General features: G+C 34.5%; 1 protein-coding gene across 1 annotated transcript in view; it reads right to left on the bottom strand.

Annotated features, from left to right (window-relative positions):
- Positions 1–25,659, bottom strand: part of NOL4 (nucleolar protein 4) — a 288,360-nt gene that overhangs the window by 214,111 nt on the left and 48,590 nt on the right. Inside the window, exons 4-5 of the mRNA XM_008583526.1 lie at positions 25,031–25,049; positions 24,810–24,923 (exon numbers count right to left, since the gene is read on the bottom strand). Of these exons, the coding sequence (XP_008581748.1) occupies positions 24,810–24,923; positions 25,031–25,049 (133 nt within the window). The remainder of the gene's footprint in view (positions 1–24,809; positions 24,924–25,030; positions 25,050–25,659) is intronic.

The following is a 25,659-nucleotide window of genomic DNA, read 5'->3' as shown; positions in this document are numbered from 1 at the left end:
CAATAATGCATTTGAAATCTCAACAAGAGAAAAGAGAGAAAATAGGACTAAAACATTTTGGGAAAAAAAGTCTGAAAAATTGATGAAATGGACGAAAAGCTCAACCCACAGATCTAACAAGCTCAACAAACGTGAGGCAGGATTTTAAAAAGTGCACCTAGAAATACCATAGTAAAACTGTTAAATCTTAAGAGAAGACAGAGACAAAATACTTATGGCTGAAAGACTGAGTACACAAATGGACAATGCCTGACCAAATACAAAAATAGAGCTCCAACCCACAATCTGCAGCAACCAGCCTAGGAAACCAACTTATTATCCGCAGTAACAAGCCCAGGAAGCCAGCCCGCTTTCTGTAAGTCACACTTGAGGAAGTCAGACCTTTATCTCTAGCAACAATTCCATGAAGTCAAACAAAAATCCCTAAAATAAATGGCTCCAAATGGCCAGAACTTGGCCTAATTATAGACCCCACTTCACTCGGGATCAACCATAGAAAGCCTTCTAAGTATCCCTAACTAATCATTTGGGACACCCCAGTTCTAGTTAGCCTGCCTCCAGCTTCCCCATGCTAATAGTCTCCAATCAAGGCATATCTGGAGCCTTTCCTTCTTTTCACCATAAAACATTCTCGCTCCTCTGCCTGTCTTTTCCTCTGTGCCACATGCAAATGATGGAAGCTAACTCCCTTGCTATAGCAAACTCTGAATAAATAGCCTTTGCCGATTCTCATTTCATTTATTTCCACATAATATACAGGGGAACAGCAGTAAGAATGATGGCTGAATGGCTGACTGCACATCATCAATTCAAGCTAGAACACAAAAGAACACAATCTTTAAAGTACTGGGAAAAAATATTCACAATGTAAAATTCTACAATCAGTGAAAAAGTCCTTGTAAAAGAAACATAAAAAGACATAACCCATAAACAACAGCTGAGAGTGTTTGTCCCTAGCAGAATCTGTGCTACATTTTAAATGATTAAGTAAATTCGTCAGTACAAAGGTAAGTGATTCCAGGTGGAAACTCAGGTTTATTTTTAAAAAGTTAAAGAAGTGATAAAAATGTAGGAAATGTAAAAGACTGTACCTTTATGTTTCTTACTCTCTATAAAAGGCCAATAAAAATAGTAACATAAACATGGAGTTTATAAATTAAGAAGCGAAATATATGAAATCAGTAGCACAAAGAACAAAGAGAAAAATTGGAAATATTTAATTTTAAGATTCTTACATTAAAAATAAAATGGTGAAGTATGAATTCAAAATGTACTGTAATATGGTAGATACTTATTAAGATTTCTAGACACCACTAAAAAAATAAAGCTAAAAATACTCCATTTAAAAGGCAGAGATTGTCAGACTGAAAATGTACATATACATATATATATATATATATATACACACACACACACATGGGGGAGTGGACACAACTATATGATAGCTTACAGAGCTATATTTTAAACATAAATATACAGGTTAAAAATAGAACGACAGAAAAAGGCACACCATTCAAACCTTAATCTTAAAAAACCTGTGTGGCTAAATTAGCATCAGACAAAATAGATTTCAAGACAAAATAGTATTACATTTTGTAGTATATAGAGACATATCATAAAGACAAAATGTCAATTTATCAAGAACATTTTAAATGTGTATGTATCTAATAACAGAACCTCAGAATACGTGAAGCAAAACTTGAAAAAATTAAGAAATAGATAAATGCACAATTATAATTGGAGATTTTAACATACTAGTATCTTTCTGAGTTATTAACAGAATAAGTACAGTAATCCCCCCTTACTTGCTGGGATACTCTAAGACCACCAGAGGATGCCTGAAACGGTGAATAGTACCAAACCCTAGACACACCATGTTTTTCCCCAGACATACCTATGATAAAGTTAGGCACAGTAAGAGACTAATAACAATAAAAGTTATGTGAATGTGGTGTTCCTCTCTCTGTCTCTCTCAATATCTTATTGTACTGTACTCACCCTTCTTGTGATGATGCAAGGTGATTAAAATGTATACGTGATGAGGTGAAGTGAGGTGAATGAGGTAGGCATCATGACTGGCAGTAGGCTACCACGACCTTCTGACAATAGGTCAGAAGAAAGAGCATCATGTGCTTCCTGCACCACGGAGCCATGATGACATCGGTGATCGGATGTCAGGGGCAGGATATGGTGACTAAAGGGCAGGTGGTGTGCACCACATGGACACATTGGACAAAGGGACGGTTGATCTCCCGGGGGGGTGGGAGTGGGACAAGGTGAGATTACATCATGCTACTCAGAACAGCGTGCAAATAAAAATTTGTGATTTGTTTATTTCAGGAATTTTCCATGTAATATTTTCAGATGGCTGTTAAACGTGGGTAACTGAAACCTTGTAAAGTGAAATTACAGATAAGGGGGGCAACTTCAGGCAAAAACCAGAAAGGCTATATATGTGAGTGACACTATGGACCAAGTTGACTTCATACATATAGGACGCCACAAAAGACAGCTGTAGAATACTTCCTATTTTCAAGTGTACATGAATATTCATCAGGTCAGATGACATGCAGGGCCATGGGACACATCTTAATAAATTTGAAAGTACTGATATCATACAGAAGACAACTTAAAAATCTAACAAAATTTTCAAAAATATTTGGAAATTAAACACTAACTTCTAAATAATCCATCCATCAAATAAGAAATCACAAGAAAACGTAAATATATTTTATTCAAATTAATAAAAACGTATCAAAATGTGTAAACATGCTAAACTTGAGTTTGGAAATATACAGTTTTAAATGCTCATAATAGCAATGAAGAGTTTAAAATTAAGAAGCTAGAAAAAGAAAAGAGAAACAAATTAAATGAAAACTATGTGGAATGAAGTAAATCACAAAATAAATAAGAATGGAAATCAATTAAGTAGAAAATGTACAAAATATAGAGAAAAAGCAATACAGCTAGAAGCTGGTTCTTTGATAATATTGGTAAAACTGATAACCCCTTGACATAACTGATCATGAAAATAATATAAAGAAAAATACATGAATTACCAAAACCAGCAATGAGAGGTGACATCACTATAGACTATGTAAATTCAAAGGATAATAAGGTGATATTCTGAACACTCTAAGCCAATAAATTCAACAAATTAGATGAAATAGACAAATTACTTTAAAAACACAATAATGACAAAAAGAAATTGAAAGTTTACATGGCCCTTTATGTGTTAAATAGTGGGGCTACAAGATAATAGGGAAATACTAAATTTTTATATTAGTTGCCATTGTGGGGCAAGAGAAGGGGAGAATAGGCAAAGGATTTTTTTTTTTGCATATACTATAGTAATATTTGAGATTTTAAATTATTCATATTTGATTACAAATTAAAATAACAATGTAACCTCAATATAGACTATTTGAAAAATACAAGAAAAACCTAAAGAAAAGAAAAAACATATTAATATATCTTACAGTTAACATTCTTCATATTATCGTGGTATAGTATAATACTGTGTAATAATCACACACCAAAAAAAACACATTTCACTAAATTAAAAACATGGTATGTATATATAATTTTGAAAACTTAGTTGTCACTTAAAATGTACAATTAAGATTTTCCCATATAACTGGCTATTATTCAAAACTAATTTTTAATGGTAACACAGCATTGTATCCTTAAGGATTTTTACTCATTGAACAACTATTTATGAGAATTTAATATGTTCCAGGCATGCTTCTAGGCATTCAAGTTACATCAATTAAAAAATATATGTATATCACATTTCACTTAAATAGTCCATTATGGTATATCATTTAGGTTTACTTATTTTGTTGTTACGATGTTTCACTAAACATCTTTGTTGCTATATGTATGTACTTATACCTATGATTATTGTTTTAGGACATGTTTCTAAGAGTAAATCCTCGAAGTGGAACTATAATTCAGACATATAAATATTTTACAATTTCTTGAAATATACTGGCAAATGATCTCCTAGAAAGTGTGCACCAATTTATATTTTCATCAGTGTGATTCACTCATGTCACACTGGTGAAAATATATTTTTATCTTTTAAAAATCTTCTCTGGTTTGATGGGGAAATGATGGTTCTTCTATTATTTCCATTCTTCTAATTTATGAGTTTGAATGGTTTTGTCTGGTTTCATTGCTTTGTTTTGTTTTGTTTTGTTTTACATTTTGGGGGATTGACTCTATGTTTTGTCATCTCATGACCTTTTTTCTTTTTATAACAGATAAGTGAGTAGAACAAAAATAAAGCTTTGTATTTAGTTTTCAGAAGAAAACACTGGAAAAATTACTTTATTTTTTAATTGTTGCAAGAAGAAAAGCAGTTCATGCTACCAGCAGAAGTGCCTGAAGTCTTTTACAGCTTCAAAAATAATGTACACTAAGAAACTTAGCAAGTTCTTATATTATTTTACTTACCTCAACTGATAAAATTTTGAACTGGCAATTTTTACAGTAGCCATTCTTTTATGGCTTATCTAATTATATAAGCAGTACCTCCCAAATTGTAAAACTAATGCAAGCATAAAGAATAATTAAAGTGCATTTTATAATGGGAGGGAGGTACAAGTTTCACAGCCCACGGAAGATTGATTTTTCGCAGGTACTATGAATTAAGAGAATAGTAAAGCACAATATACTAAACATATAAATACTCTTTTAGACTTATCCTGGTTATTAGAAAATATTAATAAAAAATGTAAAGTAAAGTTTCTTTACTTTCTTTTTTTTTTTTCCTTTTTGTCTTTTTTCATGTCCGGCAATGGATCGCAACCCTCAGTGTCGCGCCCGTACCGGACCGGGACCGGCAACAGGATTGCAACCCTCGGTGTTGCGCCCGCACCTCGCTCAGCCAGTGAGCGGAACCGGTCTGTATGTGGGATCCGAACCCTCGGCGGGAGCGCCGCCGCGCTCCCAAGCGGCGCACTGTAGCAGTGTGCCACTGGGCCGGCCTTCTTTACTTTCTTAAAGAAACTTATTCCTCATATTATTTCTGAAAAAAGTGGTTTTAGTTGCCAATACTTTCTCTTATACATAAGGTTTAGTGTTGTTGTTTTTATCATGTAATTAGTCTTTTAGACTACAAATTCCAAGATAAAAGGTATTTTTGTCTGTCTTGTTTATTGCTATGGCTTGGAAGTAAACAAGGGTCTGGCTCAAAGCATAGTACTTAATTGAGAAGTGAATGGATTATTTTTGAGCCCAACACATGAACAATTGTGTTTTCAATCATATTTATAAAATTCATAAAATTCTTCCAGAAGTAGTACGTGAAAAAAAAACTTTTCTCATTGCACCATGTTGATCATAGTTGAACAAAAGGAGGGAAGAAACTACTGTCCGTGTAAGAGTTACTATGTGTCATGACACTAGAGGCATGGCTGGAGTTAAGCGAAATTGGTGTAAGTCAAAGCATGTTCTCTTACAGTGCTCTTCTTCCCCCAATTTAAAAAGCTTTCAGGCAGATAATTATTGAAGCTGGGGGATGAGTACATCCACTTATTCTACTATTTTCTCTGTTTGTGTATACGTTTGAAACTTTTTGCATCTGTGTTGTGTATATATGTATGTATAAATTTGTATGTATTTCCATAAATGCAAAAAATAACATCTAAGGTCCTACACAGCCTTACCAGTTTGTAGTTAGTAATTTCCACTTAGGCGTTCATTCAGGATTGCAAAGATGTTATATTGGGGAGGTGTAAAGTATAATATTTTCTTTTTGATAAGGGAGAAAATAATGAGAGCCTTCAGATCCCAAAGGCAGGATAGTAAAATCTTATATACCATAATCACTGAATGAGAGAGACACTTTAGCAGATGGCAGCCACTAGCATGTGAGCAAAGTACAGAAAGCCTTGCTTCTTGCAAAAGATGCTTCCTCTGTCAGAGCACATCTGGTTTGGAAAAACAGAAAACATGAACTGGAGTAAGGCTCCACTCACCCTGTGGTCAGCAGCCTTTGTAAAGTGCAATAATTTCATCGCTGCAAACCCACACATAACCACCAGGAGGAGCCACTTCCCTCACGTTCCAAATCCCTGCACTGGCAGTAGCCTATTCTGCTTACTTAAAAGGTCATCCTGCACAGTATAAAATATGATTATCCAGCAACATGTCACAAAAAACAGTCAGTGATGACTAACTGGGCTGAACAAAATCACCCTTTCGCTTCATTCATAACCTTGCCCCTACCTTCTGGATAGAGTGATGTCTGAAGATGAACAAATTCTGGGGCAGTTCACGAAATACTCCAAGAAATATAGACATGGTATTTCCTTAAGTTCCGATGGTTTTCTTTTTATTGCAGATGGATTCACAATTATTTTGGCTAATGGGAAAAGGAGTCTCAGAACCTCAGGAAGCTAGACACATTTCCCCTCCCCATTCTTCCAACAAGATGACACCACAATTCTAACTTCACTTTTCACCCTGACAAGAGGATGGGGCTGTGGCTTGACTGGAGTGAGAGTGTGATGAAAATGACATTTCCACTAAGCTTTGCAAGCTGGTTCTCTTCAAAACACTGTAGACACAGGAGACTTTCAGACTACAGGGTGATTCTTAGTTCTTCAAATGTCACCCGAGCCCCTCTACAGGAAGACAGAACAGTCACTTGAACCACTTTTGCTGAGCTCCTCCTATGCATCACAGATCAAAGATGGGCTCCTTAATTCTTTCACACAGACCTGAGTTGCTATTTTCTTTTATATAAAATAATGTAAAATGGCAAATCATACTGAATGGCGCAGTACCATTTAATACTTCCAGGATTCTTGGACACAAATTTTTTAAAAAAGAAAATGGTGGCTACTAACATTTACTATTTCTAATAAAATAGAAAGTACCTATTTTTTAGCAAAATGACTGACTACAACATGAGTCTTTGAATGGTGAACTCTCTTCTTATATTTGAGTTGTATGCACATCTGCAAACTCCCTGGAGGAGCATTCGCAAGTCAGCATAAATATGTCTAACACCAGGCAGTAAATTCTTGCCTTAGAATCAGATGGAATTCAAATAGAATAAAAAGCAAGATGGACTTACTTATGTTTAGCTAATGTTATCCTTACATAAGTGGGGTACTTCAAAAATTCATGGAAAGATTTGTTTAACTCTTTTTTTTTTTGACCGGTAAGGGGATCGCAACCCTCGGCACGGTGTGGTCCACACCACGCTCAGCCAGTGAGCGCACCAGCCACCCCTATATAGGATCCCAACCCACGGCCTCGGCGCTACCAGTCCCACACTCTCCCGAGTGAGCCACGGGGCCGGCCCAGATTTGTATTATCTTTTAATTCCATTTTCCACAAACTTTTTGAAGTATCCTCTTGTGTGCAAACACACATATATAAATGCATGCATACATACATACATGTGTATGTATATATTTAAATAAAGTACCAATTCCCACCAGGCACTTAAAGATTAAATTTTCCTTAAAATTAATAGTCAATTAATAGTCAATTAATAGTCATTATATAGTATTTAAAAACATTGAGGGCAAAACAAACAAAACAAACAAAAAACTACAAATATCCTCAATTTTAAGTGGAATTAAAGTCTACAGAATGAAAGATACATACAATAAAGAGGAGAAAACTTACTTTCATTCATATGAAATAGTTAATTTAAAACATTTGTAGAATGGAAAACTGTTGGCAGAAATTTGACATCAGTGGACCTCTAGTGGTTATTAGAGTAATTGATGATTTCATCATTTTCTGTTGCTGCCTCTTTCAGCATAAAAAGTGTTCAAATGTTCCAGGATATTACCTCCTACGGCAGTCATACAAATAGTGACGTATCTATTCATGTATTTGAAAAAACAAAACAAAACTAAAAGCTAAAACTAACTTCCAAATTAGGTTGACCACAAACTACCAAATAAAACTTTTGTTTTTACACTTAAAAAATGCCTTTAGAGATTTATTTCCCATCATAAAATAATTTTCATTAACAAAAAGAGGAACTCAATGCATATTTGTGTTACCGCCTCTCATTTCATATAATTACAGTATGTCAGAATTTTATTGAAGTCAAGATGTTTTAATCAAAATTTAAATCTGTGAGCAATAAATATGAGATTTTACCTGCAAGGGAGACAATACCTCTGTTTATCTTCGAATTATAATGAAGAAAATGTCTATTTCGGGAGGTGGTGGTCATAATCCTATTCACATGGTCAGGCCACAGGCCACAGAAATTCCCATTAGGTAGACATGAATTATATTCTAATTAAAAGTGAAATGTCTCAGGTGAAGTTAATTCAATTCTTTTAAATTAAAGTCAGTCCTGTTAAGGATAAATTTTGCTTTTTAGTAACAAAGACAATTGTCAAAATGCAATGGATGTTTTCAAGCAACAGCACTCTTGAGGTGACACTAGGTGGCATGAACATAAAAATGATTCCCATGTGACAATGACACACAATGTCAATGCCACCGACAGAACAATTAATACACTTCAATAGATCGATTACTTTCCACAAGCAACAATATGTCCCTTTGCTACTCATCATCAAGTCATTTAAAGAAGGGAATTGTAGAAGATAAAACTTGTAAAAAGTCATGTTCAAGATAACTCATATATATAATGACAAGCCAATATGAAAGCAATAATTCGATAATTATTTATATGGAACAAAATGTACAGCAAACACAGTATAAAAACATCTGTTTTGATCTACAGAGGGGTTTCTAAAATGCCAAGTGATCACTAATAAGAGAACACAGGTACATAATAAACATAATAGCCAATTTCCTAAAAGGTATCAAAAAGAGAGGGACATTGATCAGGATGATAAATTTAAGATAGCTGTGAAGCTCTACAAATGGTCATTTCTGGCTTCTGCCCCAGTCTTAACCATAGTTACTACTAACATTTGCACTTCATGTATAAATTTAAGTGGTGAGCAACTCAAGTATACAAAAAAAAAAGAGGGCATTTTTCTTTGTAATTTTATGTGGCTTATTTGTCCCACTTCTGGTCAGGGAGGGAAACTTAAGTCAAATGAAGACAGTTCAGTCATTTCCCGCTAAAACTCAGTTTCTTTGGTCAGGATTCTAACCACCTCCACTACCCGTTCCCTTCTCCATCGGAGCCTAAGTGTCTTAATGTTTGGTGAAGCCTGGGAAGGGTGGATGGGCAAGAAGAGAAGCCAGCTTATTCTGCCCTCACTGTGCTCCAGGGAAGAGTAACTTCCTCACCAGACCCGTCTATCCTTGTTGAATCTGCTGATGATGACCTTGACCTTGTCACGGTTTCCAGGTGATAAATTCAGGACTTCTTCACCTGATGCACGGAGATTTTCCAATTCACTGGACTTCTCAGCTGCTTCTCTCTGTCACCCACCCCAGGCAGGCATATGTCTGTGAGATTTTCCTTTAGCTTAAGTACCTAAGTGCCTCATGATATTTCTACTAATTCTTCAGGTGTTTGTTGGACAAAGGTTTTCTCAACGAGGCTTGCAGTCATTCTGACTACACTCAGGGTAATGAGACACACACTCACCCTGATCTTGTGTCCTTCCAGTATATTCCAGCTACCTCAACTTGCCAGTCATGGCCACTGGGTTTTTCCCAATGAACCTTGCATTTCATCTCTTCAAATTGCCATTTCCAGAATATGATTGAACTATTAACTTCCTTTGGAAGGAAAAAAAAATCTGTATTTATGCATTCTTGTCCTTTCTATAATTATTCATTCAGACTTCTAGGCTTTTGCGAGTATTTAAAGCCAAATTTTTAAGAATTCTATTTGATGTCTGGATCTGGCAAGTGAAAGCCATGGTTTTAAAGATACCCATCTATGATATTAATTTCAAAATATCTACTTAAGCCAAGCGATTGATTCTTTCTTCTTTCTATACCAGGCTTAGCCTTAGAGCAGTTCATTTGGAAAGCCCTGATTATGCTTGAATGAGATGTGAAGAGCAGAAGGAAAAGAAATTGAAAAACCAAACACACATAGTTTATGTATCAAAATATTGCCCCATTATACCTTAGCAGCTTACAAAGCATATGCTGTTGCTTCTGCATGAAGTGCTTTCATGCCTTTTGTCACCTGTGAACTGTTGTTCATTTTCTGGATCTCTGTCACTTCCTCTGAGAGGCATTTCCAGCTCCTCCACTCCAGGCTGAATACGTGTTGCTGCCACACTCTCTTATGAGGCTCCTTCCCTCCACAGTGCTTGTCCCCATTTGTAGCTATATATTTAGTCTTGTGGTTATTTAATGTTCCTGCCCAACCAGACTACATGTCAACTTTAATAGTGTAGGCACCTTTTCTATTTTGCACACTGCTGTATCCCCACCACTTCATATAGTAGGTGATCAGTAAATGTTTGTTGAAATAAAATTATTATACTATTTTATTGGTTCCTATACAGACTCTGTACATTAATAATGCAAATATTATCCTTAATTGCAATGGAGGATGCAAGCTAACATGTGAAACGGCCTCCACTAGGTCACATAGGTTATGTCAGAGAACTGAAATCTAAACTCTATCCCAGTGAACCTTGGGCCACTGCTCTGTCCCTCATACCACAGCCTTGTCCATCATTATCTCTAATAACAGCTTGGGATCTGCTTTATAAAGACGTCTTAGAAAACACTTCCTTAACAAGTTAATGCATTATTTTTAGTAGCAAAAAGCAGCATGGTTTAATGGAAAGAAAATAAAAGACAGGGTTGAGTTTTGAAATGGGAATTATATGTGACACAAGGAACTATATTGATTGTTAAATTGCACGATAGTTATTATAATATCACCTCAATGAGGTAAGAAACAGTTTGCAAAGGAAAAAGTCAAAATACTTAGTCTATCTGGAATTTATTTATAAAATTTTCATACCCAGAATAACATTTTGTAGCTTCCTTTCAAGAAAATAGAAATTGGCTCTTTCTCTATAGATGCAAATGCAGAAGGTAGCCTAATTACAAACTGGCCGGATGACAGGTCCTCTAAAACATGTAGGGCTATGAAACACTCACGATAGTTAGATTAAAAAAAAATGCCTAAGTCGTAACTGATTGTACTATTAAGCTCTCAATTCACCAAATATAAGTTCTCAAAGCCACAATATCTCACAAGCACTTAATGAACTTTATTGGTCATTTTGTTCTTTTCACAAATGCAAATAATTTCAAGTTATAATATTAAAAATATTCCTTTGAAGTTTGGTGTTTTCATTTTATTTTAAAAGTTTGCTCACACTTGGGTAGGACTGAATATCCCATTATTATATATGTCTACTTAACTGTAATCGGGGTAATTTCCACTTTATATACATTTTAATGTTCTCTTAAAAACATTTTTACTAGATTAAAATGACCATTACTGTTATATATATATATTATTTTAAGGCATGTGACTTGTATGATTGCTATCGCAAAATAGCCTATTCATTTGGATACTTAATGTAGTAAAAGAGTACTCTTCATTGAAGAAAATGTACGTTTTATTGTCATTTCACACAAAGCAAAGCTGAAATGTTATAAAATAAGAAGCTTATAAGATAAGGTAAATCATTATTGGCATGAGTGGATGGTCGTGAATGAAGTGTTTTTCTTTTCCTTCTATCAAAGCTCGGTTTTATTATTTAGAATAAAGCACAGTAAAATGAAATGAGAAGATTCAACATAATGAATGCATAGAGGAGGCTAGTCACAATTTCTTATTGTCCTTTTCATACAAGGAAAGAATAGGGGGAATGAAAGAAATTGTCAAAAGTCAATTACATATTTAACAGATAAAGGGAAATATGAATTTTAAACACAGGGCAATTATTGTCAAGAGATATTGAAATAAACAGAATTTAGATTTGGGACTACTGCTTTAGAAACCTAGGCAGAACCATTAGATTTCAATGGCTAGAAATACTATTTTAATTTCTTTATAACAATTCAGAAACAAAGAGGATACCTGCATGAATATAAGAAGGTATGGGAAAACAAAACATATTCAAGTAGCTAGTATAGACAGATGAAAAAGTACAGGCTTTGTAAAAGTATTAGCCATAATATTAGTATTAATTCTCTGTTCAGAAAATAAGAACACAACGGGATGGTTGAGCCCGTATGGCATAAAACAACAAGTGTGAGTAAGCACAAATTACAGAAGATTGCAAGTGCAATGGTTACAGAGGTAGGCTTGTGACAATTTAAGAACTCAAAGCCATGGGCTCCAGAACAAGAATGGTTGTGTTCCAATCCCGTTTCTACTGCCTAGCAGTTGTAGAAATGATAGGCTAGTTAATTAGCCTCAGCTTCCTCATCTATAACAAGAAAGTAATAACTGTACCTACGTCACAGCATTGTTGTGAAAACTTAAAAAGTTGATCTTCCAACAGTGCCTTGCATTCAGTAAGCAATCAAGAAATTTTATTTGTCATCATCTATCCTCACTTTCTGTTAGAAATATCTGGGAAAAGTAAATTGATTTTAGATGGCTGAATCCGATGAGAGTTTAGATGTGCTTCATTGACTCTAAAATAGAACTATGCATATGACATTTTAGATAAACAAACTGCTGATGCTTTTGACATGTGTGAAGAGAGTAAGCACGGCCTCACAGAGACCAACTTAGAGCATGCCATCAGCATTATGTGCACTGAACTCCACCGTAGCTATCATGATAATCAGATTTCTCTTGATTGTTTTATCACAAATTTGAATAAAGACAAAGCTAGGTAGTGATGGGTTGCACTTTTTATTCTGTTTGATGCCAGGATCTAGTCTCCCAGACATTGCTACACCCTAGCAATAAGGACATGTTAGTGAAATAAATCCCCATACTGAGAGATGGGCTGATTGATGATATTTGACTGCCAAAAACCTCAAAATTTCTGAAATGTATACAGATACTAATGGCTGCCAAAGATATTATGATACCATGATCGAAGAAAATCATAAATGGCTTTCCAGTATCTTAGGACCTCAGGATAAATTTTGTGAAAAGTGCTTGAAGGAAAACAACTAGTATTATTAAAACAACTAAAGCACTCTCTCTTTCTCTCCCTCTCTTCTCTCTTTCTCTTTGTCTCTTCTCTCTTATTCCACATACACACATACCCACACATACATACATATGTACAAATACACATTCAGTATGGAATAGGGTGGAATAAGGGCTAAGGGTTTTCACAAATGGTCTTCTTCTTTAAGAAGAGGAAAACAACAGAGTGTTAACTTAGCAATATTGTGGCATACCTATGAGGTTTTCTGTTGACTACAGTATCTTACCAAAGGCATGGCAGACTGGCAGGAAAAAGGAGGCAAAGAACAACTCTGGATGAGTCTTGTTGTCAAGACTGGAGAGAGAAACTGGGAGAGTGGGAAATCAGCTCCTTTATCAATCACCCTGGTTTTCTAAATGGTTCTTATATGCATATCTTGGAATTAAAGTGACCCTTTAAAGATAGGAAGAGTTATCCGGGATTAGGATAAGGGTGTCTCCATCATTCTTTAATCTCTTTCTTTCATCTAAGAAAACACTAAACCAATTTAGAGATGTATAGAAAATGAGATGAGAGAAAATGAGATGAGAGACAAGAAAGAGATCCCTAAAAGGGTAAACATTCAGAGTGTTCTGGAGCTAGAATGAAGTCGAGAGAGAGATTATGTAAGACTCTTATTTACAAATATAGAAATGGTTGCCCAAAGATCTTAACAGTTCTTAAATAAGGCTGCAAAACCAGTTCCTGGCAGAGCTAGGATAAGAAGCCAGGTCTCAAGACTTACAGTGGGGTTTTTTCATGCTGCCTTCTTAATGAATTCATTTTAAGATCTCAAAGCTACTTTATTGTTTCATTGCTCCTGACCAGATTTGGGAGGTAGACAAGGGAGACAGCCTAGGTATCAAGAACCTCAAAATCATATGTAAAAAGGACATAATATTTATCCAAGGACAAGTAAAGCACTGCCTATCTAATGTCTGGCAAGAAAGACCAAGTCTAAGTGTTGAGGATGCTTTTACTACAGAAGTAGAGTAAGCAGATGGGGAAGAAATTTCAAAACATTATTTTAATTAAAAATTATTTATATTCTACTATATAAACATTGTGCTTGGCTCCAAAGGAAGTGTATTGTGCAAGGATGTATGTATAAAATGTACTTTGTTTCCTGCCCCAAGGCACTCCCATTCAAGTGGAGAAATGAGATTGATAAGAAAGCAATTATACTATAAATTTTTAATAAATATAATGAAATATCCTTTCAAATCCTTTCCTCAATACCCTCTGACTGTTCTTTCCTTTTATCAACCCACAGTCTATGATCCCTGTAAACATAGTAAGTAAAGATTTTTATGCTCAATTTAGCCCCATGTTGTAGTTTTATCTGTCCTCACAGCTGTCATGCAACACCAGCTTCAAAGCTCTATTCAACACTAAAATTGTTTTTGCCTACAAGCTAAAGCTGTTTTTTTAAAAAAGTAATAACTAGCTGACCCAAACTAGCACAAAAAAATTGTAAAGAAATGCAGTATGGCGTTGACTTTATAGTGAAAGCTTATAAAGGCTAGCCAGTTGATAGTACAAACAAACAAAAAAAGATCCTTACTGAAGATGTTCAAATTGGGGAAATGCAGATGGTTCTGATTCTATAATATAGCCAGATATATAACTTGGTAGACTCAAAACTCATTTGAATAAATGCACAAAAGAAATGTATTTTCCAATATCTCCCCAGTGTCATGTGAATTCTTAACCTTATTTATGCATTAACAGACTAGCAGAACTCAATATTCAAGGACTGAAGGGTCTAGCATCTGCTACTTGGTTCTAACAGAATTTTGGCATCTCCTGGAGGTGCTGAAACACTGAACATTGAATCCATGTAATCATTCATGAACCAGCTAACACTGTCGTGAAGATAATGACAAACCACAAACACAACATCTCGAAACAAAGAACTAACCCAGAAGTAAAATTCCAAATTAATCTGACACCCTTTAGTGATCAGATTAGACTCTTCAAGGCAAGCCTGGAACCAAGTCACTTTTCCTTAGTTTTCTAGAGGATCTGGACCTAGCTAAGATGGGACTGGTCTTTGGGGTGTGGCAAGCTTCATACTGAAATTAATATAGTGATCAGATTAGACTCTTCAAGGCAAGCCTGGAACCAAGTCACTTTTCCTTAGTTTTCTAGAGGACCTGGACCTAGCTAAGATGGGACTGGTCTTTGGGGTGTGGCAAGCTTCATACTGAAATTAATAAGCTAAGTCTATAAATAAGCACTCATTTATATGAAAAACTACTTAAATGATATGAGTAAAGTATTAAAGGCAGAAATTTAACTTGTGAAAGGTAAACTTCCACATAATAATGCAACCCTAAATGTAAGAAGAAAATAATATTTCCTACACAAACACTTAAATGTGTAACTAAGCATCCTTTTTTCATACTTACGCTTTGTATGAAAGCCAAATTGCTCTTAATTCTGCTTTTGGAAATAGAGAATTATGAGGTAAAAGCAATTTCAAATGATTAAATAAATACACGTACACACATAACAATGTTACAAAATGATTTAACAATCAAAATTTTCTTCAATTCATAATCACATTCCTTCTAATTACCTATTTTCTTTATATTATTTTTAAAGGCAGTTTATATTTCTGCAAATTATGATATAAGTATACATAACACAACTGCCATGAAGAGAGCTTTCTAAAAGCTTCATCAGCTTAACACAACTCAGAATAATTAATTAAACAAATTTATCATGTACATTCTTTCTAATACGGCACTAAAATAGCTCGAATTTTAAAAAATCAGCATTGTTTCATTTTTAAATATTTTAACTCCAGAAGTATATGCAAGTGAAAAGTTGAGAACAATAACATGGTTAAAAATAGGTTCAATTTTGAAGTCAAATACTTTATTACATTTGTGTAAAAAAACAACATTCTTTTAACAATTTTTGCTCTATGCAAAACTTCCTAAGCAATTAGAAACTGTTAAAGGAAAACAAACTTGTAGAACAAAGAAAATGACTTATATAAGACAACATAATTTCACTAGGGAATTTGGTGTTCAGCATGGAAAACATTTTAATAGCTTTTCTAATTAAAACTCACCATCATAAAAAATTAACCACTAGATTTAATTTCCTAAGTATACTGTTTTAGATCATTTTTATTAAAAACATGTTTTATTAGATTTTCCAACTAAATTAAATGGTGAATACTACTTGCTTTTACTGTTGGTTTATATACTTTAATAATTAGATGATACTGTCCTATTCAGTCAGATTAGATGGAATTTTAGTCGCAAGCATATTTTTACTAAAATTTTGTCCACATATACACTGAGCAGTAAAAGAGTATTGCATATGAGTTTGTGTGTGTGCACTCTTAAATTAAATCCAGTGTATGCATTGCTCAGATAGAAAAGACTGAAAACAGCCTAAAATTTCTTAGACTAATAGAGGGGCATTTCTGAAAGTTATTAAAGAATGTCATACATGGCAATTGTCATAACTAAGGAAACAGAGCTAAGTGAAACCCATATAAACTTGCATCTTTATCCTCACTCAGAATGTAACTGAGTGCTGGTCAAAACAGTATTTGAACATGATTGTGATGTAACACCCTTTAGACTGTTGCCAATTTGACATTCCAGAACAGCTGAGTAGATATATATGTGTGTGTGTATATATATATATGCATGGTATACTTAAATACTTGTATACAGGTTAGCCACTAAATTTCACCTCAATTTTTTCCTGCTTATCAAAAATAACCTGACCATGACCAATTGAATCTTATCAAAACATTTCTATACCACAAATACTACGAGAAAAGGGGGAGACTTCCAAAGTCTGGCAAATAAGCTATACATTTCTAAATACTGATAGAATTATCAAATACATCTCTGAATGAAAAATTTCCCTTAAGTATATTTTTTAAAGTCCATCCTAGGTAGGAGATGAAATGAATGTTGATGAACCAGTTTTTTAAGAGAACTCAACTCACTAGTTCTTCTTCCTCCTTTGTCATACTTTCTAGACATTTCCACATCACTTTGCTTGGCACACAGACACTGTTAAGACTTCAATGTATAAATAAGTCATTGATTCAATAATGAAGTACTAAACACCGCAAAAAAAAAAAAAAAAGTTAAAAAATTTCTGTTATATCATGTTATGATATCATGACCAAAATAATAGAAAGTGAGGTCTAAAAAGAAATGTATACCTTTTTCCTATTGTAAGACCTTACTTTTAAAGCTGATTAAGCTGACATGCTAAGAATTTAAGATATGCTCAAATTCCCTTTGTATTCCTAATATCTTTTTTTAAAGGCAAAAAGAAAAACATATAATTTGTTGTAATTGGAAAATACAAAAGTCCTTTACTGATACCTAATAATCTTTTTGAGTTCAATAAATCACAAATATTGCCTTACAAAAATATCAATAGCTTACAATACAGAATAAACTCAGAAAAGCAATTAAAATGGTTCTTAAAAAAGTATCCCTCTATCAAATGAAGCTGAATGTTTATTTTGAACTGAAATTTCATCTGTTTCTAAATTTGACACTTTTCCTTTGCCAGATATGCTTTAACAAATAACTTCAGCCAACAAATGACAAAAAAATCAGCTGTTTTTAGAAGGTACAAATTCATAATAAATAATTAATTATAAAGGGAATACTTTTCAGAGCTAATTCATGGTCTTACAAATTTCTAGAATTTGAGATTCAAAGGCAGAGGCTTAGGTGATAAAATTTCTAATTCTAATCAACTTAAATGGATGGCAGAACAAGAGGACACTCACAAACTGGTGAGTATTTGAATACAGGATGCCCTTGGCCGTTAAGTCTGGGGTTACTTTTTAGAATTCTGTGAACCACAGCCATTGCATAGCAAAGCTCCCTTAGTAATAAGCTCTTTATATTCCACAACACCTTCAAGGACCTCATATACTTTTATGAGTAAATCAAATGTACATATGGCCTTTAAATGATTTGAACTCAAAGGCATTTTTTAAGTCTGTAAAAAATTCTTTTAGTAGCTTAGCATAGTTTCCTCAAACCCAAAAGTGAGAGTAAAATACTTCCTATGCAAAGTTTCAGTTTCTATGCACTTTTTACCTTTATGTTTTTATTGAGTTAGGAAAACATCATTAATTTAAACAAAAGAAGCTGAATATTATATGTTAATCTTGAAGCATTCTTCCCGTTAGAAATTCTTCATTCTGGTTTGTGTCTTCTTGACTTTTATCTAATTATCCAGCCTGAAGCAAGACATTTCCCTTCTTTTTCTCCCTTTTTCCAATATACATAATATAAATATGTCTCCAAAATGACAAACATTTTATATTTTTTCCCTTAGTACTTTAAGAATGATTGCAAAACTTCCATAATGTTAGTAAAATGAAAACTGAAAAAAAAAAAAAAAGTTTTTTTTTTTTTACTCTCCATTTTGTATGGTACCCAATAAAGACATTATTATACCTACCTGTGTTACAATTACTAGGAAGGAATTATAAAAATAAAAATACCTATTTCAATTTCTTTAAATAATGTCTTAAATTAATCACTTAATGTAAAAGAAGTAGAATATTTTAACTTTAAAAATTTTGTATTGTGGGCTGAGCCCGTGGCGCACTCGGGAGAGTACAGCACTGGGAAGCACAGCAGCGCTCCCGCCGCGGGTTCGGATCCTATATAGGGATGGCCGGTGTGAGGATTGTGGGCTGAGCCCGTGGCGCCCTCGGGAGAGTACAGTGCTGGGAAGCACAGCAGCGCTCCCGCCGCGGGTTCGGATCCTATATAGGGATGGCCGGTGTGATGCGCTCACTGGCTGAGCGCGGTGCGGCCAGTCACAAAAAGGACAAAAAAAAAATTTTTTTGTATTGTTCAGGTTTTAGATATATTAAATGGGAGTTTCAGCCAACTATTAAAGTAGAAGATTCTCCTACAATTTCTCTAAAGACTTTGGACACATTCAATCCATAGCTGCAAAGAAAGGAATTTAACCACCCACTCAAAATAAATTAATTCTCTATATCTACACTGTCTGATACAGTAGTCACAAGTCACATAGATACTTAAATTTAAATTAATATTAATTAAAATTAAATAAAATTAAAACTAAAATAAGATCCTCTGTCACAGTAGCCATATCTCAAGTGCTCAATAATCACAACATAGTGACTACCATATTGGACAGTGCAGTTATAAAACATTTCCATCATAGCAGAAAGTCAATTGAATAGCACTTCCTTGACTTTTCTCCAACCTCCACTTGTAAACTTCTCCACATTGTATTTCTTCAGTCTCCATCATACTAGCTTCTTACACAAATTCTTCTTACCTGCTTATACTGGATGTTATCAACTTTGGGTGATTTTGCCCCCTAAACATTTACAATGTCTGAAGATATTTTTAGTTGTCACAACTGGGGGGAATGGTGCTACTAACATGTCATAAGTGAAAGCCAGGAAGCTGTCAAACACCCTACAATGCACAGGACACCCTCTCACAAAAGAGATTTATGTCTCAATACTGCAAGGTTGAGAAACCCTTGCCTACACGACTCTAGATTGAGACCACATTGGGGTGATCACTCAAAACTGGATTTGTTACATCTAAATTCTTAACTTCTGACCACTCCCAAAGATTAATGTACACCATCCATGAGAAAGCAATATCCCCAGGCCAACAGGCCTTGCACCCAGAGTCCCCACTAATTTTAAAAACATAGACATAAATACCAGTTTTACTACTATAAATTCTTATTTTTACAGAAACAGGAATTTTCCCACATTGGTTAGATGAACTGTAACCAAACTGAATGGTATTTTATATAATTTTGTTCCTCTAGATTGTGTGTTATATGAAGGTAGGAAACATGCCTTTTTTTGCTCACCTATATTTTTGTATATGTGTGTATACACACACACACACACATATACACATACACATGTGTCAGTATATAGGAAGTTCCAAAAGAAAGGTAATGTTGGATGAGTAAAGCAAGATACAGAACATCATAAATAGAACATCATAAATAACATGATCTTATTTTTATAAAACAATGATCTTCTGAGTCTCTGCACATGTGTGTGTGTGTGTGTGTGTGTGTGTGTGTGTACAGAGAAAAATAAGAAATTATACAATGGGTTGTTAATACAGGGTACCTAGGAGAGTACCATTGTCAGAGAGAAGGAGAGGAAAAAAAGAAAGAAGAAAATATGCAAAATCTATGTTACAAATTATAATTATGGTGAAAAGTTATATTTTAATCATTTAAATAATGGAACATTTAAGAACTATCTGAAATGAAGCAAACAAAAGAAAAACTAAAAGAATAAGATGACCCATTAATTAATATCGTATTTGCATTCTAGAAGAGAAACAGCCACTAAGTGAGAAAAATAATGTCGTTTTTACAGTGGTACATCCTCTGAAGAATATTAACAACTAGGAAATAGGTAAGGGGAGATAGTCCTGAGCCCAGGAAAGATGCCAGGGGTTGGAAAAGTAAATTTCAGATACATCTGGGTACAGATAATACAGAAAGCAACATAATTGGATGTGATCTCCAAAGGAGTGAGAGTAAGAAAGAGTTAAGTACTATGCCCCAACATCTATAGAATGGAATATTAAAAAAGGACCCCAAAGAGAAGACTGAGAAAGAATGCCCACAAAGAAACAAAGGGAGTGTTGTCCCTAAACATTCTGTTGAGAGAGATGAGGGCTAAAGTTGACTGATTAATAAGGAAGGAAACAGGAAGTCTGCTGGTGATTTTCACAAGAACAGGTGAGTTGGCATGACTTGGATGAAAGCCTGCATGAGATGAGCCACAAAGAGTAGAGATAAAGAAGTAGAAATGATGAGATAAACTTTTCAATGAGTTTCAGCGTAAAATGTCTTTCAGGGGTGCAGAGAAATGGCACAATGAATGGAGGGGCACATGGGTTCTGCTGTAGCTTGAATGTTTTTGTCCCCTCCAAAATTCATGTCCCAATACAACAGCATTGAGAGGTGTGGCATTTAGGAGGCGATTGAGTCATAAGGGCTCTATCCTCGTGAATAGGATTAGCTGTCCTTATAAAAGAGCATGACAGATGGAGTTTACCCCTTTTCTGCCCTTTCCCTCCCTTCTGCCATGTGAGGACACAGTGTTCCTCTCCTCCAGAGGATGCAGTAACAAGGTGCCACCTTGAAAGTAGAGACCAGCTCTCACCAGACCCTGAACCTGTTGATGCCTAGATCTTGGAAATCCAGCCTCCAGACCTTCCAGAAATTAATTTGTTCTTTATAAATTATCCATTCTCGGGTATTTTGTTACAGCAACACAGACTAAGAAATCATCAATAGAGGCTTTTTAAACAGTGTATTTATTATATCATCTTTGTATGCTGATACTAACAATCCAGTAGTGTGGGGACAATCTCTGGTACAGGAGGAAGAGAGATAATTGCAAGAAAAAATTCAATGAGAAGTATGAGGAAAACTCATCTAACATGGAAGGGAAGGGTTTGACCTAGTTGGAGAAGGAATAACTGGATATGTCCTCACCATTGAAGCATACAGCAATATATTACGAGAAAGTTTTTCCCCTAAAAGTAAGTAATATTTGAAGTAATTCCACTGCACTCTATTAAAGAAACAGATTTATATCACATCAGCTGTGCCCTAGCCAAAGATCCACAACTGGCAACTCCAATCAAGAAAATGAAATTTCATGAGACATCCTCCAGTTATCCAGTTATTCTCCAAAACGATAGGTTAAAAACAGATTTCAAAATATACTATAAATCTAAAGTAACCAAAACAGCATGGTACTGGCATAAAAACAGACAAATTGACCAAACAGAATAGAATAGAGAGCCCCAAAATAAATACACACATCTACAGCCAACTCATTTCAACAAAAGTGCCAAAAATATGAAATGGGGAAAGAACAGTGTCTTTAACAAATGGTGCTGGGAATACTGGATATCCACCTACAGAAGATTGAAATCAGACCTCTATCTCTCATGTACACAAAAATCAACTCAAAATGGATCAAAAACCTAAATTTAAGACCCCAAACTGTGAAACTACTAGAAGAAAACATAGGGGAAATGCTACTCAAAATGGGAGTGGGCAGTGCTTTTTCGAGAGAGACACAGGCAACTAAAGCAAAAATACATAAAAGGTAGAACATCAAACTAAAAAGCTTCTGCACAGCAACAGACATTGTTAGCAAAGTGGAGAGATAACCTGCAGAATGATAGAAAGTGTCTGCAGACTACATATCAGAATACATAAGGAACTCAAAGAACTCAACAGCAAAAAAACAAATAACCCAATTCAAAAATGGGCAAAGTACTTGAACAGACATTTCTCAAAAAAAGAGATACAAATGGCCAATAGGCACATGAAAAAATGCTCAACATCACTAATCATCAGAGAAATGCAAATTAATACCACAATGGGAATCTCACTCCAGGTAGAACGGCTATCATCAACAAGGCAAAAAATAACAAATGCTGGTGCAGATGCAGAGAAAAACAAACTCTCCTATATTGCTGATGGGAGTGTACATTTGTACAGCCACTGTGGAAATCAGTATGGAGTTTCCTCAAAGAACTAAAAATTGATCTACGTTTTGATGCAGCTATCTCACTAATGGGTATATACCCAAAGGAAATGAAATCAGTATATCAGAAAGACACCTGCACTCCCATGTTCATCAAAGCCCTATTCACAATAGCCAAGAGATGGAATCAATCTAAAAGCCTATCAACAGATGAATGGATAAAAGAAACTGTGGTATATATACACAATAGAATACTATCTAGTATTTTTTTTTAAAAAGATATCACATCATTTGCAACAACATTCATAGAACTACAAACCATCATGTTAAGTGGAATAAGTCAGGCACAAAAAGACAAATATTGCATGATATCACTCATAAGTGGCATCTAGAAAAAAAATGTTTCTCATAGAAGTAGAGAGTGGAATAATGGTTACCAGAGGCAACGGGCTGGGGGAAGGAAAAGTGGTGGACTGACACATACAAAACTATGCTCTCTACCCTAAGTGAATCATTGTGCAGTATATGCATGCATTGAAACAACACACTGTACCCCACAAATGTGTACAAGTAAATGTTAAAGTATTTTGAATAAAAAAAGGAGTAAACAGTACGATTCCATTTATCTACAATTCATGAACAGACTAATATATGGTAACATAAATCAGAAAACCAGTTGTCTCCTGGGGGTAGGAATTGATTGGAAGGCACAAGAAGAAACCTTCTGCGGTAATAGAAACTTATTGTAACTTGACTGAGGTGATTACACACGTGGTATGTTTTCAATACTCATTGAATTATAAACTTCAAATCTGTCCATTTCACTGTATATAATTATTATTTCAATTAAAAAATCAAAAAGAAAAAAAGGATGAGGATATAAACAGGTAAAATACATAAACAAATAAATGAATAGAATAATATATATTATTAAGAATATTTCAGTTTTTCTATGATCCTGGTGCCATATCATGGCAATTTAAAAAAAAAAATCTGAGGAGTATCTACTCATGTTTTAGAAGAAAAGCGTATTGCCAAGTAAATGTCCTTTCTGCTGCAATAGCTATTCTCCTGTGTAACAAGTAAGATATGATCTTAAAATCACTGATAATCAATGAACTCCTCCTGTTTTCATAACGCATGCCAACAAGAATACCGACATCATTTGGACTCATACAAAAAAAGAAAAAGAATATTCTCCCCCTTTTTGGACATTTTGTGTACTCAAAACTAGGGATTTCTTAAGCCTTACCAACAAAAACAGAACACAAATAACAGATAGAAATACAGAAATATTTTGCCACCAATTTTTAATAGCAAGTGTCAGAGAAAACAAGAAAAGATTTTATTTTCCCTATCTACAGACGTAGGCACAAAACTATACAGTCAAAAAGTTTATGTAAACTTGTTAATTACAGGAATAATAAACTAATTTTGAGTAAAATTGGCCAATTTCCTTCTTTTTATAATTCAGTTTTTATCAGCAATTACCCAAATAAGGTGCATTGTCTGGCATACATAATTTGATACTTTCAAAGACAAATGTCTACAAAGATAGTTTTCAAAGATCACGGAAAATATTAGACCTAAAGTGTTAACAACCACGTCTACTTTCTCAACATATCCAGCCTTCTTCCTATCAACAACAGTGGAATGATTCAAGAATCTTCACTGGACCCAGGAGTAAGAGATCATGATCTTTCTTTCCTTAACAGCTCTATAAAGTAGCTCAAAATCACAACGAAATATCATCTTACTCAGCAAAATCATTCTGGTAAATTGTCCTTCAATGTCCCATGCTTTTTAGCTACAACTTGTCTTTTAGATAAAAGAAAAACACCCAAATTAATCTTTTGATCATCTTTAAGTTCTCAATTTGGTTAGAAGAACAATGGCCCAGGTAACCAAAGCTGGAAAACATTATCACAGAAACCCAAACTGTGTTGATATAACACATATTTTAAGTTGAGAGAGAAAAACACAAATAAGCATGGATTTTGTAACTGATACCTGTTAATAAATCAGTCTAACGCCTTAGTTTTGAACAAAGTACTTGAATCCAAAAATAATGAAGTGGATGATATAAACTGAGTGCACAGAGACAAGTCCCCATAGAAACAGATGAGACATGAACACAAGAGTTAAAAGGTGGCTATTGTTTTAATAGATTCTGACTTGGTTTTTGTTGTTTTGTTTATTTGTTAGTTTGTTCAATTTGAAAGGCTTACCATCTAGCTGGCCAGGAAGAGTCTGCGGACTCGGCATTCTTTCCTCAAGATTGGAGCTAAGATCAGAGTTCACAGCGGACATCCGTGTTGAATCACTCATATCAAATTCATCTGCTGGCCAGGAAGAGTCTGCGGACTCGGCATTCTTTCCTCAAGGTTGGAGCTAAGATCAGAGTTCACAGCGGACATCCGTGTTGAATCACTCATATCAAATTCATCACTTTCTATTGAACTTTCATCCTGAAAATAATTTAAAATATCATCAAGTATAAAATACAATGCATTCGAATAATGACCATTTTATCAATAGGGACAACTAGAGTTTAGCCAGTAAATAAGCTTTTTACAGAAGTCAGTAAAAGATGTTACTAATAGATGCTTGAAATAACAAATAATGGAATAATTTCTCCCTTCAAGAAATTTCAAGACTTGCAAATATCCAAACAATTATATGTATATGTACAAACAGATTTTAAAAGAGAGATGATATGTTTAGGGTGAATGTAGTTTTGGAATTAGCCTGAATAATGAAAGAATGGAGTTATTAATAAAAACCTGAGTCAATTGTAAAATATAATATAAAGAGAAATACAGTTTAGATAAAAAACTAAGTGACTTAATAAAAAATTATAAGCAAAACTGTTAGAATGCAAGAAGAAAGCCTCCATAAAAACTTTTCATTGGCAAATAGGATAGATTCTTTTTTTATTATTATTATTTTTATTTTGTCAATATACAATGTAGTTATTTATTGTGTCCCATCACCGAAACCTCCCTCCCTCCTCCCTCTCCCCCCTCCCACCCAGGTGTGTCCCCTCCATTTTCTTGTTGTAAGAACTTCAAAAAAAAA

Source organism: Galeopterus variegatus, unplaced genomic scaffold (assembly GCF_000696425.1).
Source record: "Galeopterus variegatus unplaced genomic scaffold, G_variegatus-3.0.2 Scaffold2955, whole genome shotgun sequence".
Classification (NCBI taxonomy): Eukaryota; Metazoa; Chordata; class Mammalia; order Dermoptera; family Cynocephalidae; genus Galeopterus; species Galeopterus variegatus.
The sequence above is the reverse complement of the archived record's forward strand: the minus strand, read 5'-3'. Positions and strand labels throughout refer to the sequence as shown.